The sequence below is a fragment of the Microcaecilia unicolor genome, unplaced genomic scaffold (assembly GCF_901765095.1).
Source record: "Microcaecilia unicolor unplaced genomic scaffold, aMicUni1.1, whole genome shotgun sequence".
Lineage (NCBI taxonomy): Eukaryota > Metazoa > Chordata > Amphibia > Gymnophiona > Siphonopidae > Microcaecilia > Microcaecilia unicolor.
This window is the reverse complement of record NW_021963177.1, coordinates 11,162-29,862: the sequence shown is the minus strand read 5'-3', so window position 1 is coordinate 29,862 and position 18,701 is coordinate 11,162. Positions and strand designations below refer to the sequence as shown.

At 43.4% G+C, this 18,701-nt stretch overlaps 1 protein-coding gene across 1 annotated transcript in view; it reads right to left on the bottom strand.

The window, feature by feature from the left end:
- The window catches only part of LOC115459046 (sentrin-specific protease 6-like), a gene marked incomplete at its 5' end in the record, with an annotated part of 57,117 nt that extends 38,680 nt beyond the window's left edge, over positions 1-18,437 (bottom strand). The window contains one exon of the mRNA XM_030188911.1: positions 18,001-18,437. Coding sequence (XP_030044771.1) covers positions 18,001-18,437 — 437 coding nt within the window. The remainder of the gene's footprint in view (positions 1-18,000) is intronic.
- Between the last annotated feature and the right edge of the window lie 264 nt (positions 18,438-18,701).

The following is an 18,701-nucleotide window of genomic DNA, read 5'->3' as shown; positions in this document are numbered from 1 at the left end:
AAAAGAAATTCTTTTCAAAAGGAGATGAGGAAACAAAAAAAAACATTTTTTTTTCCGTCCACAACTAAGGAAAAACAATTCCAAGAAAAGGAAAAAAGAAATTTAAAAGAAACATGAGATTATTAATGCACACAAGCTATCTCTAAATTCAGACTCCAGCCTGCAGTGTAGGAGGGCATGTAATAATCACTTCAACTCTAGCATCTAGGAAATCTTTAAGCTGTTTAGGGTCTACAAATTGAAATTGTTTACCCTCAAGCATAACAGTACATATACAAGGAAAACGTAAAACAAAATTAGCTTTCAAGGCTTCTACCCTGGGACGGAGTTCCAAAAAGGCCCTACGTCTCATTTGTGTCGGCCTAGAAAGGTCAGGGAAAATCCTAATTTTGGAACCCATAAACAGATCGTCTAAATGTCTCAGGGAAAGTCTTAACACAGCGTTCCGATCAGGTTCCAGCACAAAAGTGACTAACATTGTAGTCCTATAGGTAATCACATCCAGTGAACTTTCCAGGAAGGAAGTAAGGTTCATTTCTTCACCCATTTCTCGTCTAGGGGGATCTCCCAGTGTCCCCTTAATATTCCAGATGTAGTAGGCTCGAGTTATGGGAGGCAATGATTCTTTATCCATTCCCAGAATGTCAATCATGTATTTTTTCACCATCTCCATTGAGGGAATTAAAGGAGATTTGGGGAAATTAAGAAACCGAAGGTTAAGTCTCCGAGACTGATTTTCAAGGTATTCCAAACGTTTGTGTAAGAAATTATTGTCCTTAACCAAAACGGATTCCAAAGACCCCATTTCTTGAATCTTAGTGTCTAATTTTTCAATCTTAGAGGACTGCTGTGCTGTCACCTGTGCCTGGATCAGAACTGCTTCTGAAAGAGTTTTTATATCTTTAGTATTTTCTTTTAACATGGCTTGCATGGAGGAGTGAGTATTATGTACCATATCCCACAGTGACTCAAGTGTCACAATAGAGGGTTTACTTATTCCACTTGTTGGCAAAAGGGAGTGTGGTGGGGTCTCGGTGGAAGTAAGTCTATTGATAATAGCTTGTGGTAATACCTTTAAGGCCAAATCGGCCGAAAACGTAGAATCCGGGGTCCCACTCAGTTTTGCCGCTGTCCTCCCCTCTGGCAGCTCCGAGTTCACCCCTTCGGTTTCGGGTACTGCCTGGTCTGCGGCAAGTTGAACACTTCCTGGCTGTGGAGGTTCCCTGCGGTCTTCGGGGCTCAAGGAAACCCCGTCTCCGCTATCCATCGACGTCGTCACGTCGACAATGGCAGAGGGAGTCGATGAACATAGAGGTCCCGGCGGCGTCCTGGGAAACTGTAAGGTAGTTTGCCTCAGCATCATCGAAGGTCCAGGAACTGAGGGAAGCTCCCTAACCTTCCCCCTCCGTTTCCCCATCGCTAACGACGGGGCGAGGGAATCAAAAGAGGAAATAATTCACAGCGTCCTCCAGGAGCTCAAACAGGTGCGTGTGTGCGAAGCGCCATCTTGGAATGACAAACTGGAATTTTGGCAGGAAAGTTCGTTGGTCACAAATCCTTCCTTCCTGAATCTACTAACCTGATAACTGTGCGGATAAATAGGTATTACCCAAAACCATCTTAATATGTTGTAGTTGATCCAGAGTACAGCTGCTACAATGAACTTTCATAAACCTAAATTTGATCATGTGTCCCTTTTGCTTGTTGATCTTCATTGGCTCACTGTTAAGAGCACAGGTGATTTTTAAGTTATGCTGTCTGGATTTTAAGATTTTGAAGGGCACAGGTCCAGCAACCCAGATATTTATAGTTCAGCTGATAGGAACTTGTAATCGGACTCCTAATTGTTTTGTGCTGCAATATCTTTCTCTTATGGGTATAAAAAGGATTTCCACGCTATGAAAATTCCTTTAAATATCAATTAAAGTGTTGGAATGCTTTGCCAGTAGATGTTCACATGTTCAAATTATGCTCAGTTTTGTAAATTATTGAAGTTTTGTTTTAAGATTTTATTATAATTATTTTTGCCTATTCCATGAGTCAAAAGATATAACCCTTTTGTTATTGTTAGTTCCTGATTAATGAATCAGTTTTCTATATTTACGGATAAGGTGGGCTTATAAGTACTCATCATCATTCAGAACGCCTCAGCAAGGCTGATTTATAGACTCAAAAAGTTTTATAAGTTTCATCATATTTGAAGCATTACACTGGCTCCCAATATCCCAACTAATTTTGTTTAAATCATGTTGTTTATTATTTCAAGTGGTGTATAGAATGACCTATGCTAATTTTTCAACCTCCTTGTGTGAGGGATACCAGTACTTGTGTACATTTAATACCTTAAATCCTTTTTCCATAATTTCTTTATGGAATAGCTTGCCAGCTTGGATTCGACTAAAGCCCACTAACTTGACTTTTCGAAAAAAAAAGTTTAAAACATTTATTCAACAAATGATATTGGGCTATAAGGGGACAGTACAATTGGGAATTATTGTATCTTATATGTTAAACTTTTATTTAAACATTTTGTGAACCGTGTTGATCCCTAAAGGGGATACAGCAGTATACAAGTCATCAAAAGTGGGAGGTTTTTCAGGAGAGTCAATGATAGAATAGCTGTTCTTAGCCGGCATTAAGACTGCATTGCAGCATACTGGCTATGGCACCGACTGAGGCCCCTTTTCCTCCTACACAAAGGGTGTGCAGCAATTTTTTTCTTATACTCCCACAGTCTAGTCAGTCTGAGTTTTTGATCACTTTTTCTGTGGTTATTTAGTGTGCACCAAAAGTAGTATACTATGCCATAACTTTGTATTGTTATTTGAATATTTTTACTGCTGTAATTGTCTATTGCTTATATTTGATTTACTCTTACTGTACACCACCTTGAGTGAATTCTTTCAAAAGGGCGGTAAATAAATCCTAATAAATAAATACTGATAGGCATCCTACTCTCTGTATTTCTGTATAGTGCTGTGTACATTTTTTTTATCATATATAACGGACTACAACTCGTAATTTGTGCAGGAACTTATAATAATCACAATTCTACTCACATACCTGATTGGTTGGGGCAAATATCACAGCAACCAATCACACAAGAGACCACCATTATAACTCAGCATTCAATTTGTTTGGTTGAAGTGTGTTAAGGAAAAAAATCCTTAGATGATGCATTCTGGATAGCGTTCAGCTGGGGTGAGAGGGTAGAAATGTTTAACAACTTTTAAACTATAAAGAACAGCACTGGATTTTTTTCTTAACACACTTCAACCAAACGGACTGAATTCCAAGTTACAATGTTGGTCTCTTGTGTGATTGGTTGCTGTGATATTTGCCCCAACCAATCAGGTATGTGAGTAGCCTAGTCAAAAAAAAAAAGCTGCGGCCATTTTTTGACAATGTGTGAGAGTGTGCTAGAAGTGGAAAATGTAAGTTGCCTGATCTTAGAATATTATGCTAACCTGATTTTTTTTTAAATATGGATTGTTTTTGAGCTTAATATTTTCAGCATGTTTTCAGTGAACCTCTTCCCCTGAGGAAGATTTGAAACCTGACCATGTCAGTGGAGGTTCTCACACTGTGGAAAACAGCTGCAAGATAAGTAATATGTTGGACTAATTTTGAAAGTCTAAAAACTGATTTGAAAATTTGGTAATTTTGAAAAATTTAAATAATTATATACATATAAAATTGAAAAAAAAATGGATCGATGAAGATGTGCATAGCATTGCTTTGAAGATTTTGGACTGCAATGTGTTTGCTGTGAACTCTGATGATCCTTATATAAAAAAACACTTTTACTGATTAGGATATGTTTAGAACAGATTGAAGCATTCATGTATGTGTTTCTGAATTATTGCTTATTTTGTTGGCACCAGAATCTTGAAAATATATTTGCCTGGGAACTGGAATTGTGTACATTTTTTATGCACTATACAAATAGTGTTACAAACTGGTTCAGGATTTGCTTGACAGAATTAATACAGTCCTAATTCATTGTGGGGGTCTTTTACTAAAGCTTAGCTCGAGTTATCTTCAGCAGGACCCATTTTATTCCTATGGGCCCTGCTGCAGATAACGTGAGCTAAGCTTTAGTAAAAGAACCCCTGTATGCAGAAACAGATAATTTTGCATTTCTTAGGGCATGAATGTAAAGCGATAAACCCTGGTCTGGATTAATCCTGTCAGGTAAACAGAGCCAACTGGCAATTCTATAGAAATACTGATATATATATATATATATATATATATATATATATATTTTTTTTTTTTTTTAAACAGTTATCCAGACAGGGCCTTCATTTAGCATGCCTTCATATGTTGCTGGAGCTCCTTCCACCACCTCCACTTCATCTATCACAAATATCTTCTCTTCTCCTGTATTTCCAATTGTTGTACTCTTCCCTTCTCACCAATGGCTCAATGCCTCCCTCTGCTGCACCTCTCCCTTGTACCACACCTCTGTCTCATCATCAAAAAACAATGATCTGTAATACTGTAGTAACTAGCCAAAGATAGAGACTTTTGTTCAGCACACCAAGGGCTGCTATTACTAAGCGGCGGTAAGCCCAACGCCAGTTTACCACTCGCGATAAAAGAAGTACTGCCGGGCTACCAAAGCTCAGCAGTACTTCCCACCCCTAGTGCACCATCATTTCCGGCGCTACAAAAATGTATTTATTTTTGTAGTGCCGGAGTGAACCCGGCAGTAATCCGGTTCCCGCTGGGTTAATGTGGGAGCCTTTACTGCTACCTCAATGGGTGGCAGTAAGGGTTCCCCCCTGAAATGGCTGCGCGGCAAGTGCTTTACTTGCTGCATGGCCATTTCCTGCAGAAAGACGAGACTTCCCTTTTACCAGGTGTGGTAAAAGGGGGCCTAGGCGTGCATGTAAAACTTCCGCCAATGCCAGCGCTGGCCCCCTTTTGTCACAGCTTGGTAAAAGTGGTCCCAAATCTCTTAGGAAGCTCTGCCGTTAGAGATAAGAACAAAAGAGTAGCTATATTGGGTCAGAACAATGGTCCATCTAGCCCAGTATCCAACAGTGGCCAAGCCAGGTCACAAGTACCTAGCAGAAACCCAAATCATGACAACATTCCATGCTACAAATCCCAGGCAAGCAGTTGCTTCCCTATGTCTGTATCAATAGCAGACTATAAGAACATAAGAGTAGCCACACTGGGTCAGACCAATGGTCCATTTAGCCCAGTATCCTGTTTTCCAAACGGTGGCTTAAGCCAGGTCACAAGTACTTGACAGAAACCCAAATCGTGGCAATACTCCATACTACAAATCCCAGGGCAAGCAGTTGCTTCCTATGTCTGTCTCAATACACATTTCATCCAGGAATTTGTCCAAACCTTTTTTAAACCTAGATAAGCTAACTGCTGTTACCACATCTTCCGGCAAAGAGTTCCAGAGCTTAACTATTCGTTGAGTGAAAAAATATTTCCTCATGTAACTTTCTTGCGTGTCCCCTAGTCTTTGTACTTTTGGAACAACTAAAAAATCGATTTACTTCTACTCGTTCTACACCACTCAGGATTTTGTAGACCTCAATCATATCTCCCCTCATCCGTCTCTTTTCCAAGCTGAAGCAGAAGAGCCCTAACCTCTTTAGCCTTTCCTCATACAAGAGGAGTTCCATCCCCTTTATCATTTTGGTCGCTCTTCTTTGAACCTTTTCTAATTCTGCTGTATCTTTTTTGAGATATGGTGACCAGAATTGAATGCAATACTCAAGTTGTGGATTCACCATGGATCGATACAAAGGCATTATAGCATTTTCGTCTTATTCACCATCCCTATCCTAATAATTCCTAGCATCCTATTTGTTTTTTGGCCATCGCCGCACACTGAGCAGAAGATTTCAGCGTATTATCTACGACAACCAGATCTTTCTCTTGAGCGCCAACCCGCAAGGTGGACCCAAACACCAGGTAACTATGATTCAAATTATTCTTTCCAACATGTATCACCTTGCATTTGTCCACATTAAATTTTATCTGCCATTTGGACGCCCAGTCTTCCAATTTCCTAAGGCCTCCTCCTTCAACCTCCAACTGAGCTCCACCACCCCTACTGACCATTCTGGCCACTGTCTTGACCTCATCCTCTCTTCTACCTGCTCACCCTCTAATTTCTGCGCCTCAGCTCTTCCTCTCTCTGACCACCACCTGATCACCTTCACACTTCATCACCCTTCCCCCTCAGTCCCGCCCAACACTAACCACTACTTCCAGGAATCTCCAAGCTGTTGACCCTTCCACCTTATCCTCTAGTATCTCTGATCTCCTCCCTTCCATCATGCCCTCTGAGTATGTAGACAAGGCTGTCTCCACATACAATGCCACTCTCTCCTCTGCTCTGGATGCCCTTGCACCGTCCATCTCCCGTCCTACAAGGCGTACTAATCCCCAGCCCTGGCTGACCCCTTGCACCTTATACCTTCGCTCCTGCGCCCGATCGGCTGAACGCCTCTGGAGGAAATCTCACACCCATACTGATTTCATTCATTTCAAATTCATGCTATCCTGCTTCCAGTCCTCCCTATTCCTCGCCAAACAGGACTATTACACCCAACTGGCTAATTCCCTCAGCTCTAACTCCCTCCTCAAAGTGCCCTCCGCCCCCACCCCCCTCACTCTCTCCTCAATCACTGGCTGACTACTTCCGCAACAAGGTGCAGAAGATCAACCTCGAATTCACCACCAAACCATCTCCTCCTCTTCACCCTATAACCCACTCCCCTCAACCAACCAACCCAGGCCTCCTTCTCCTCTTTTCCTGATATCACCGAAGAGGAAACCGCCCATCTCCTCTCCTCCTCGAAATGCACCAAACCATCTCCTCCTCTTCACCCTATAACCCACTCCCTCAACCAACCAACCCAGGCCGCCTTCTCCTCTTTTCCTGATAGCACCGAAGAGGAAACCGGCCATCTCCTCTCCTCCTCGAAATGCACCACCTGGTTCCTCAGACCCCATCCCCACCAACTTACTTAACTCCATCACTCCTACTGTCACCCCCTCCCATCTGTCATATCCTCAACCTCTCTCTCTCCACTGCAACTGTCCCTGACACCTTCAAACATGCTGTAGTCACACCACTCCTCAAAAAACCATCACTTGACCCTACTTGTCCCTCCAACTACCGCCCCATCTCCCTCCTACCCTTCCTCTCCAAGATACTTGAACACGCCGTTCACAGCCGCTGCCTTTTCTCTCCTCTCATGCCATCCTCGATCCGCTTCAATCCGGCTTTCGCCCCCTACACTCAACAGAAACGGCACTATCTAAAGTCTGCAATGACCTGTTCCTTGCCAAATCCAAAGGTCACTACTCCATCCTCATCCTCCTCGACCTGTCTGCCACTTTTGACACTGTCAATCACAGCCTACTTCTCGCCACACTGTCCTCATTTGGGTTCCAGGGCTCTGTCCTCTCCTGGTTCTCCTCTTATCTCTCCCACCATACCTTCAGAGTACATTCTCATGGTTCTTCCTCCACCCCCATCCCACTCTCTGTTGGAGTTCCTCAGGAATCTGTCCTTGGACCCCTCCTTTTTTCAATGTACTCCTCTTCCCTGGGCTCCCTAATCTCCTCTCATGGTTTCCAATATCATCTTTATGCTGATGACACCCAGCTTTCTCTCTCCACACCAGATATCACTGCAGAAACCCAGACCAAAGTATCGGCCTGCTTATCCGACATTGCTGCCTGGATGTCCAACCGCCACTTGAAACTGAACATGGCCAAGACCGAGCTCATTGTCTTCCCTCCCAAACCCACTACTCCTCTCCCTCCACTCTCTATCTCAGTCGATAACACCCTCATCGTTCCCGTCTCATCTGCCCGCAACCTCAGAGTCATCTTCGACTCCTCCCTCTCCTTCTCTGCGCATATCCAGCAGATTGCCAAGACCTGTCGCTTCTTCCTCTATAACATTATCAAAATTCGCCCTTTCCTCTCTGAACACACCACCCGAACTCTCATCCACTCTCTCATTACCTTTCGCCTTGACTACTGCAACCTACTCTACACTGGCCTCCCACTTTGCCATCTATCCCCCCTTCAGTCCGTTTAGAACTCTGCTGCACGTCTTATCTTCCGCCTGGACTGATATACTCATATCACCCCTCTCCTCAAGTCACTTCACTGGCTTCCGATCAGGTACCGCATACAGTTCAAGCTTCTCCTATTAACCTACAAGTGCACTCGATCTGCAGCCCCTCCTTACCTCTCTACCCTCATCTCCCCTTATGTTCCTACTTGTAACCTCCGCTCTCAAGACAAATCCCTCCTTTCAGTACCCTTCTCCACCACCGCCAACTCCAGGCTTCGCCCTTTCTGCCTCGCCTCACCCCATGCCTGGAATAGACTCCCTGAGCCCATATGCCAGGCCCCCTCCCTGCCCATCTTCAAAGCCTTGCTCAAAGCCCACCTCTTCAATGTCGCCTTCGGCACCTAACCACCATACTTCTATTCAGGAAATCTTGACTGCCCCCACTTGACACTTCGCCCATTAGATTGTAAGCTCTTTTGAGCAGGGACTGTCCTTTTGTTAAACTGTACAGCGCTGCGTAACCCTAGTAGCGCTCTAGAAATGTTAAGTAGTAGTAGTAGTAGTAGTCTTCCTGCAATATTTCACAGTCCGCATGTGTTTTAATAGTTTTGTATCATATGCAAATTTGATCTCCTCACTCGTCATTCCGATTTCCATGTCATTGATAAATATGTTAAATAGTACCGATCCCAGTACAGATCCCTGCGGCACTCCACTGTTCACCCTCCTCCACTGAGAAAAATGACCATTTAACCCTACCTCTGTTTTCTGTCCAATAAACAATTCCTAATCTACACCAGAACCTTGCCTCCTATCCCATGACTCTTTAATTTTCTCAGGAGTCTCTCATGAGGAACTTTATCAAAAGCTTTCTGAAAATCTAGATACTACATCAACCGGCTCACCTTTATGTCCAGGAACATGTCCAAACCATTTTTAAACCCAGAAATGCTAACCACTGTTACCACATCTTCCGGCAAAGAGGTCCAGAGCTTAACTATTCGTTGAGTGAAAAATATTTCTTCTTATTAGTTTTAAAAGTATTTCCATGTAACTTCCTTGAGTGTCCCCTAGTCATAGTAACATAGTTGATGACGGCAGATAATGACCTGTACGGCCCATCCAGTCTGCCCAACAAGATAAACTCATTACATATGGTATGCGATACTATGTATACCTGGTCTTGATTTATCCTTGCCATATTTCTACTTTTTCTACACCACTCAGGATTTTGTAGACTTCAATCATATCCCCACTCCTCCATCTCTTTTCCTAGCTGAAGAGCCCTAACCTCTTTATCTTTCCTCATATGAGAGGAGGTCCATCTCTTTTATCATTTTGGTCACTCTTCTTTGAACATTTTCTAATTCTGCTATATCTTTTCTGAGATTCGGCAACCAGAACTGAAACTGATGTATACCATTGGATGGACAGAAGCAGGAAGACCCATAGGAAAAAGAAGAAAAAGGTTTCCTTCATCAATTCATCTAGTGAGTCGTCTGATGACGGAGGAGCAACACCACAGATGGAAAAAGGAAGTGTTAATTTAGATAATGACAATGTAGCCTCTTTAGAAGGGGGCACAACAATGCAATACAAGCAGCATCAGGTCGGGGGGGGGGGGGGGGGGGGTCCAGTAGCAGGCAGACCCAAGAGGCACAACAAGAAAAGTTAAATGTGGTTTTTAACTTGTCCTCTAAAGTATTGACTGAGGATCAAATTTCAGTGATGCAATTTAGTCTGTCCTTTGTTCCTTCTATCCCTTTTGACTCATATAGTACTAGATTTACAGGAAACTTGAGGGTTGAAGGGAATGAGGATTGTCATTGTCCAGTACGATCACTGGATATGCTGTGTTCCTGGGTGTGGGGATTTAAGTTGGATCGGTGGGATAGGCCTTTCTGAAGAGGTTGGTTTTTAGTGGTTTCCTGAAGTTTAGGTGATTGTGGATTGTTTTCACTGTTTTTGGGAGTCCATTCCATAGTTGTGTGTTTATGTAAGAGAAGCTGGATGCGTAAGTTGTTTTGTATTTAAGTCCTTTGCAATTTGGGTAATGTAGGTTTAGGTATGATTGTGATGATCCTATTCTGTTTCTGTTTGGTAGATCTATGAGGTCTGTCATATATCCTGGGACTACGCCGTAGATAATTTTGTGGCCCAAGGTGCAGATTTTGAAGGTGATCTGTTCTTTGATTGGGAGCCAGTGCAGCTTTTCTCGAAGGGGTTTAGCACTTTCGAATTAAGTTTTACCGTATATTAGTCTGGCTGCTATGTTTTGGGCCGTCTGGAATTTTTTTAGGAGTTGTTCTTTACATCCCGCAAAGATTCCGTTATAGTAATCTGCATGGCTTAGGACTATTGATTGTATTAGGTTTCTAAAGGTTTCCCTGGGAAAGAAAGGTTTTATTCGTTTGAGTTTCCACATTGAATATAACATTTTCTTTATTACGGTGTTTACTTGGCTCTCGAGATTAAGGTGCACTACTCAAACCACATTTGCAGATCATGCTTGGCAGATGAAATATAGTTCTACACAAAGAAAATATCCCCTAAGGTAGTGCATAAGGCACTGAAGACAGCATATAATGCAGAGAGAGAGAGTGGCTGCTTCACTCTGGACCTCACTCTGACGATGTTACTATGTTTTAATCATAGCTGGGATGAAGGCTCTGGTGAGCAACAAAGTCACTTAAAGTGTAATAAATGTATTATATAAGTATTGCCATACTGGGACAGACCGAAGGTCCATCAAGCCCAGCATCCTGTTTCCAACAGTGGCCAATCCAGGTCACAAATACCTGGTAAGATTTCAAAACAGTACAATATATTTTATGCTGCTTATTCTAGAAATAAGCAGTGGTTTATCCCCAAGTCCATTTTAATAATGGCTTGTGGACTTTTCTTTTGGGAAACCATCCAAACCTTTTTTAAACCCCGCTAACTGCTTTTACTACATTCCAGAATTCCAGAGCTTAATTACACGTTGAGTGAAGAAAACTTTCTCTGATTCGTTTTAAATTTATTACTTTGTAGCTTCATCGCATGCCCCCCTAGTCCTAGTATTTTTTGGAAAGAGTAAACAAGCGATTCACATCTACCCTTTCCACTCCACTCATTATTTAATAGACCTCTATCATATCTCCCCCTCAGCCATCTTTTCTCCAAGCTGAAGAGCTCTAGCTGATTTAGCCTTTCCTCATAGGGGAAGTCATCCCATCCCCTTTATCATTTTCGTCGCCCTTCTCTGTACCTTTTCTAATACCACAATGTCTTTTTTGAGATGCGGAGACCAGAACTGAACACAATATTCGCGGCACAGTTGCACCATGGAGCAATACAAATGCATTATAATGTCCTCATTTTTGTCTTCCATTCCTTTCCTAATAATACCTAACATTCTATATGCTTTCTTAGCCACTGCCGCACACTGACAGAGGGTTTCAATGTGTGATCTGACACCTAGATTCTATTCCTGGTTGGCAACGCCTAATGTGGAAACTCGCATTACATAGCTATAGTTTGTGTTCCTCTTTCCCACATACATCACTTTGCACTTGCTCACATTAAACCTCATCTGACATTTTGATGCCCAGTCTCCCAGTAATTTTTCACAATCCTCTTGCGATTTAAAAACTTTGAATAATTTTGTGTTGTCAGCAAATTTAATTACCTCACTATCTCGATCATTTATAAATATGTTAAAAAGCAGTGGTCCCAGAACAGACCCTCCCTCTGGGGAGCTCCACTATCTACCTTCTCCATTGAGAATACTGACCATCTAACCCTAATCTCTTTCTATCTTTTAACCAGTTTTTAACCCACAAGAGTACACTACCTCCTAATTGAAGCTGATGCTGTAACTATCCCTAGCACTCAAACAATAGTATTTGCGTTCTAGAACCGACAGTGAAACACAGCAGATAGTTTTTATTATATGCAACCTGTGTAATAAATGGTACATTGGGCAGACTAAAAGACCAGTTAAATTACACATAGCTCAAAATCTGAGTAATCAGCAAGCAGGTTCCCCCCTGGCAGATCACTGATTATGTTTTAAATATGAGATTAATGAGTTAAGATTTATTGTGCTGAGGTATGTCAGATCACCGAGAGGAGGTGATATTTCAGAGACATTGATTAGAATAGAAAAACAAATGGTCTATATGTGGTAGACAGGAGAGGATCCATTGTGAGGTATTTAAGTGGATGATGTGCTATAGCTGATGGTTCCTGCACGTTGGTTAATCTCAGTTGTGAGGCTGCCACTTTGGGGGTGTATATCCTGGGTTAGTGGTTGTGCAGAAATGTTTTGATATGTATTTGAAATAATGATTAATGTTTATGTATTGTTATAAGGGTGCTATTATGGTGATATGTGCATATGTATTTTTCAGCTTGGACTCCTGATGACGCTATATTTTAGCAAAACATACATCTGTGTTGCGTCCAGTCCTGTTGGATTTCAGTTGGACACTCTTGCATGTTCCCTGGACCATGGAGCTTTTATTTTGATGCACTGCAAACTGGGATTTTTCTTTTGAAGACTTGCTGTGCACTGAATGGTATGCTCCTCCATTTGTCCTAACAGGGTTTCTGTATGCTCAGCTTCCTGGCATTTTTGCTGGAGGAAACATGGTCTCTGGATAAAGCCAGAATGATCTGAAACTTTATGGCAGAACTGAAAGCGGAGTTGGCTCTGTGACAAGCAATGTTTGTGGCTTCTTGTACAAGTATGCTGCCCTGGAATAAAGAAAGCTGAATGATGCTAATTGTATCTTCTCCTGAATTTTTGTCTCTATGGTACTTGAGGACATGTGGTTGGGGTGGTCTGTACTTTATGTTATATCTGTTTTTAAAGTTTCTTTTGTATCAAAATAAAGAATGTGCTTATTATTAGAATACTAGTAAAAAAAGGCCCGGGCGCTAGCAAGGTTTTCCTCGAAGTGTATGTTTCAGAAAGAGTGTGTGTGAGAGATGGAGCGTGTGTGTCAGACAGAGAATGTGTGAGCGAGACAGAGTGTATGTGTTTGTGTGAGAGAGAGAGTGTGTGTGAGAGAGACAGTGTTTGTTTTTCTGTGTGACACTGTGTGAGAGAGAGAGGGACAAAGACAGTAACATAGTAACATAGTAGATGACGGCAGAAAAAAGACCTGCATGGTCCATCCAGTCTGCCCAACAAGATACTCATATGTGTATACCTTACCTTGATTTGTACCTGCCTTTTTCAGGGCACAGACCGTACAAGTCTGCCCAGCAGTATTTCCCGCCTCCCCACCACCAGTCCCGCCTCCCATCACCAGCTCTGGCACAGACCGTATAAGTCTGCCCTCCACTATCCTCGCCTCCCAACCACCAACCTCTCTTCCCCCACCTGCTCCGCCACCCAATTTCGGCTAAGCTTCTGAGGATCCATTCCTACTGCACAGGATTCCTTTATGCATATCCCACGCATGTTTGAATTCCGTTACCGTTTTCATCTCCACCACCTCCCGCGGGAGGGCATTCAAAGCATCCACCACCCTTCTCTGTGAAAAAATACTTCCTGACATCTTTCCTGAGTCTGCCCCCCTTCAATCTCATTTCATGTCCTCTCGTTCTACCGCCTTCCCATCTCCGGAAAAGATTTGTTTGCGGATTAATACCTTTCAAGTATTTGAACGTCTGTATCATATCACCCCTGTTCCTCCTTTCCTCCAGGGTATACAGTGAGTGTGTGAGTGAGAGTGTATGTGAGAGACAGAGTGACTGCGTGTGTGGTGTGAGGAACCCCCTCACCCCCTCCCTCTCCCCCCTTGCAGCCAGGCATGTGCAGCGACCCTCCTCTCCCCATGTTCCCTCTGCAGCCACCCATGTCCATCAACTCTCCTCTCCCCCTGCTGCGTCCTTCCTGTCTCCCCTCTCCCCCTGTGGCCACCCATGTGGTCTCAGGACCTCACCATCCCTCCTCTCCCCCTGCAGGCACGCATGTGCAGCGTCCCTCCTCTGTCCCCTGTCCCCCCTGCAGCCAGCCATGTCCAGCGACCCTTCTGTTCCCCTGCCCCCCCTGCAGCTACCCATGTCCAGCGACCCTCCTCTACTGTGCAGCCACACATGTCTGAGGACGCTCCTCTCCTTTTTCCCTGGTCCACCCCTGAGGCCAGCCATATCCATCGACCCACCTGTCCCCCCTGATGACCAGCAACCCTTCTGTCCCCCTGCCCGCCCTGCAGTGTCCGTCCTGTATCCCCTGTCCCCCCTGCAGGCACCCATGTGGTGTGTGTGGAGCCCCATCCCCATCTCCCTGTTCCCTCCCCCCCCTGCAGCCACCCATGTCCAGCGACCCTCCCCTCCCCCTGCTTCCTTGCAGCCACTTATGTCCAGCGAGACCCCCCCTCTCCCCCGGCGCAGCACCCAAAGAAATCCCCTTGTCCCCCCCTTTGCGCATCACCCGACCCCCCCACTGCGGCGCATCACCAAGCCCCTCCCCCCCACCCTCATCGACCCCCTCGCCACCCGCTAATACAAACTCTGTCTGGCGGCTGCTGCTTCTGCTATTCAGCAGCAGCAGCCCGTACATAAAGAAAAGCAAAAAAAACAAACAAACAAAAACAAATCCTCCTAAAACGCACCTCCGTTGAGAAGCATCTCACATTGGCTGAAGTCTCAGCATGCGCTCCTCCTCTGCCCTCTGACGTCTCGGCGTTTCTCCGGGGTCTTCCGGCAGGGGCACTGACGTTGAGGGGAGAGGAGGAGCGGCTGCAGAGACGTCAGCCAATGGTGAGATGGTTCTCCACTGAGGTGCGTTTTAGGAGGTTGTTTTTTTTTTTGTTTTCTTTATGTACGGGCTGCTGCTGCTGAATAGAAGCAGCAGCAACCGCGGGACAGAGTTTGTATTAGCGGTCGCGAGTGGCGAGGCGGTCGATGGGGAGGGGGGAGGAGGGGCTTGGTGAAGCGGTGGGGGAAGGGGTTGGGTGATGCGGCGAGGAGGGGCTTTGTGATGCCCCGTAGCACGGGTTGTTGTGGCGATGCGGCGGGGGGGGGGGGGCACTTAGAGGTGCACTGTTGAGGCTCTTTGTGTGTGTGGGGGGGGGGGGGGGGGGTTGCAGGTGGCTTTTGTGGTCGTGTGGTTGGGGAGTTTGCCAGCAGTCTGTAGCGATTCCTAGGCAGGGGGAGGAGTAGGTCCTCAACGTCATGACGTTTGATGCGAGGGCGGGGCAGAGAGACATGGTGAGTTGGATGGCTTCACCACCATGAACTGACGAACTGTTTAGGGATTTTGCAGATGGCTTCAGCAGGTTGTCTTCAGAATGTTGAGGTAGCGTTTTTGTACAGATGGGGCGTGGCTGAGGGCGGGTCTATGAGTGAGGGTGACTGGTCCTAGCCTACGAAGACTACAGGATTTTTGTGCTTCTCTACCTTGGAGTGAGCTTCAGAACGTTAGAGGTGGGATTTATTAATATAGATGGTTTAGATTGATAAATAAGTCTGAGATCATAAACCATTCCAGTGTTAAACTTAGTATAGGTAGCAGTAGGCATACATTAGTAGCAATAACTTTTCTTCACTCCCCTTTTCCAGGAGATATCCCTAAGTCCCATCCAAGTTTCCTCTGGTAACAGCACAGAGCTGAAAGTCACCAACTCAGAGTTCTTTTACAGGCTACACCAGGGGTAGGACAAAAGTGGCCCAACTGACATTTATTTTATGTGGCCTACAAGACCATGGAAAGTATATAGAGAAAACACTATTAACCCAAGTTTTGTCATTTTTAAATACTGTATTTTGCAAATATTTACAGAATAACCACTCTATTCAGTTTTTTCATTACATTTAGTTAAATTTGTACTTCTATCACAGGTCTATGGAGCACTGTGCATGTTCAGTTCTTACATTATGTAACTTTACAGCGTGCAAGGGATGGTACTGACATTCATGAGGCCGTGTATAAAGGTGCCCACCCCTAGGGCTACACCAAAACAAAAATCAAAAATTATCACACACAGGGCTTTGTCCCTTGGCATGACCTTTTTTTACTGAAATTTCCTAGATTATGTCAAGCAGGGAAAAGACTATACTTTTCTGGACCCTTTACACTTGGAGAAGTTAATTCAAGCTCATGAAGCTGTATCTGGGGTTGTGTTGTCTGCCTGATGTTTTGACATGAGGAAGTAAATTGGTTTGGGAGGCATTGTAGGTAAGAAAAATATATGAGAGGGTTAGGCTAGGATGTAGAGGGAAGGGGGGGGGGGGGGTTCCTCCTTCCTCTTTATGTTTTCTTCTTAGTGTTCTCTCCTTCCAGATGTTTCTTTCTTTCTTTTTTCAATGGCAGGGTCAAATAATAGAATTACTGTTAAGTTTTGCTAATTACTCTGTCATTTATGGAAAATCCTGGTTAGTATATTTAATTTTTTTTCTTTTTGAAAACCTATTTGAAAATTCTTAATAATAATAATAATAATAAAGTCACACACAAAAATAAAGCCATAGTGAAAAGCAGATTTTTGTGAGATGTAAAAACAGTGATTTAGGTGGAAGTGGCAAAATATTGTGTTTTACTGCCGCTTAATGTAATGTAGGCATAACTAACCTAAAGTAACTCAGTATCACGTTAGTAACTCCAGAAGTAAATGAATAATGCAACGTGCTATCAACCTTGCAAGCTGTGTTGTTGTCCCTGGGAGTATCAGGCCACTAACGCACAGTCCGATTCTCCTAATGACATTTTAAATGGGCCAGCGCTTAATGAACTGAAGTGCAGGACTGCCCCTCCCCCCCCCACCCAGCAAAGACCTCTAGACTTGTTCCAGTGGGGTGGGGTATCTTACAATCTCCAGATACTACCAAGAAAACTCCCCATCTTACAAGAACAGACCCCAGGAGCCCTTCAAAGATCTCCCCCAGGACCTATTGAGAGAGTTCCCTGGTATCTGTTGGGGCAGGAGCAATCACCAGTCACTGTTGCCACAACAAGCTCCGAGTTCAAAATGGCACCAGCTGACTCTTAGCAATAATCTTGCTGTATTACCACTAGGGGGCCAGGCTAAAGTACCACTAGACTACTGCTGGAGGTCATCAGGAGCCATTTTGAACCCGCAGCCTGATGTGTTAGGGGTAGCTATAGATCACGGATTTCTCCTGCCCCAGCTGCTAGAAATCAGGGGTGTGGAATTAGAGGATGTCTGTCAAAGGAGTCTTCAATTTTATAACAACCAGGCCCTTTAAAATGTCCCTGAGAGTATCAGGCAACATTTAGCCTGATTTTAGAGTTTAATGTGGATTGAGAGGCAAACATGCTTTATTCCCTTCATGCACATTAGTAACTGCCCCCTTCCCCTCCACCCCAAAGTGCTGAAGGTTATTTTAGCTTGTGTGCTTATCAAGACCTATTGGTTTGCTGTGGTTTGCTGTAAGCTGCTGGTCTTCTCTACTTTCTAGATACCGTTCCTCTATGCTAATATATATTTTACACAGTAATATCAGCTCTGCAAACAGCTAGCATTCAGTACCCATCTTGAGACTGCTATTTTCATGGAAAGAAAACACATTTAGCCTTTAACAATGTTTGTTTTCTAGCTTACATATTTGATCCTTATTTCTGTTAATAGCTGCAAACTTGACAGCAGGTGAGTAACTTTGCACGCCTGTGGTCAAAATCTTGTAATTATACTATGCAAAGAAAATATATTTAATCTCCACACAAATAAATCTGTTTGTATGTTCATTATTGACTTTACCTTTAAAAAAGGAAAACTTTTACTCAATATCACACAAGCAGCACTAAATTTCAACAAAAATGTCCAGAGTCATATACAAATTCTTTTAAACTGAAACACAGCAAGGAAAACTTTAAAGTAAATAAAAAAACACAACATTATTCATACAAATTTTTCTTTGAAATTTCTTTTGTTCAACAATTTTTTAAGTAAAGCTAAGATAAATACCAAGATACATACCATTAGGCTTTGTAAGAATTCTAGTTTTGCTCTGCATGCCATTTTCATCTTTAGTCCTAAGATCAGCTTTCTGTATTACAGATTCTACCATCCCAACTTCTTCTGCTTCCCACCCATCTTCCTCTGTTTTATTAAAGTTATGCTTTCCAGTGCAAGGGCTTCTTCTGAGCCCTGGTGAGTCACTGTTCTCAATAGCACTGTTTGCCTCAGGTACACAGATGAGCTGCCTTCTGAATGGTGTTCTTTTCAAAATGGATTTGGCAGGAGAGCTTTGTACACTAATGTCTAACTCATTTTGTGACAAAGGACAGTTGTCACTGTTTTCAGTGGTTGAGCTCTCAGCTGGTGTTGCTGCATTTCCTTGGTAGTAAGGATTTGGTTCATATACAGGCTTTTCTAAGCCAGGAAAACAAATCACAGCCAAAAACCAGTGGGCTCTGCAAAGGTAAGAAACAAGTTTAAAATGATTCAAAACAGGGCTTCTAAAATAAGCATCTTCATGCACATTAATCTACATATTAACACCTATACTAATGATTTTGAAAGATTAAAAGTTTTAACAAGCATTACATTTTTTTTCTTAACATGAAAGTGTAAAATAAACCAACAGAATTAATGAAAATTGGGGAAAAAAGTCAAATGAATCTGAATAAGTAGGTTGAGAGAGACTATTAGGCTGTACTCGACACCCATGCCATTAG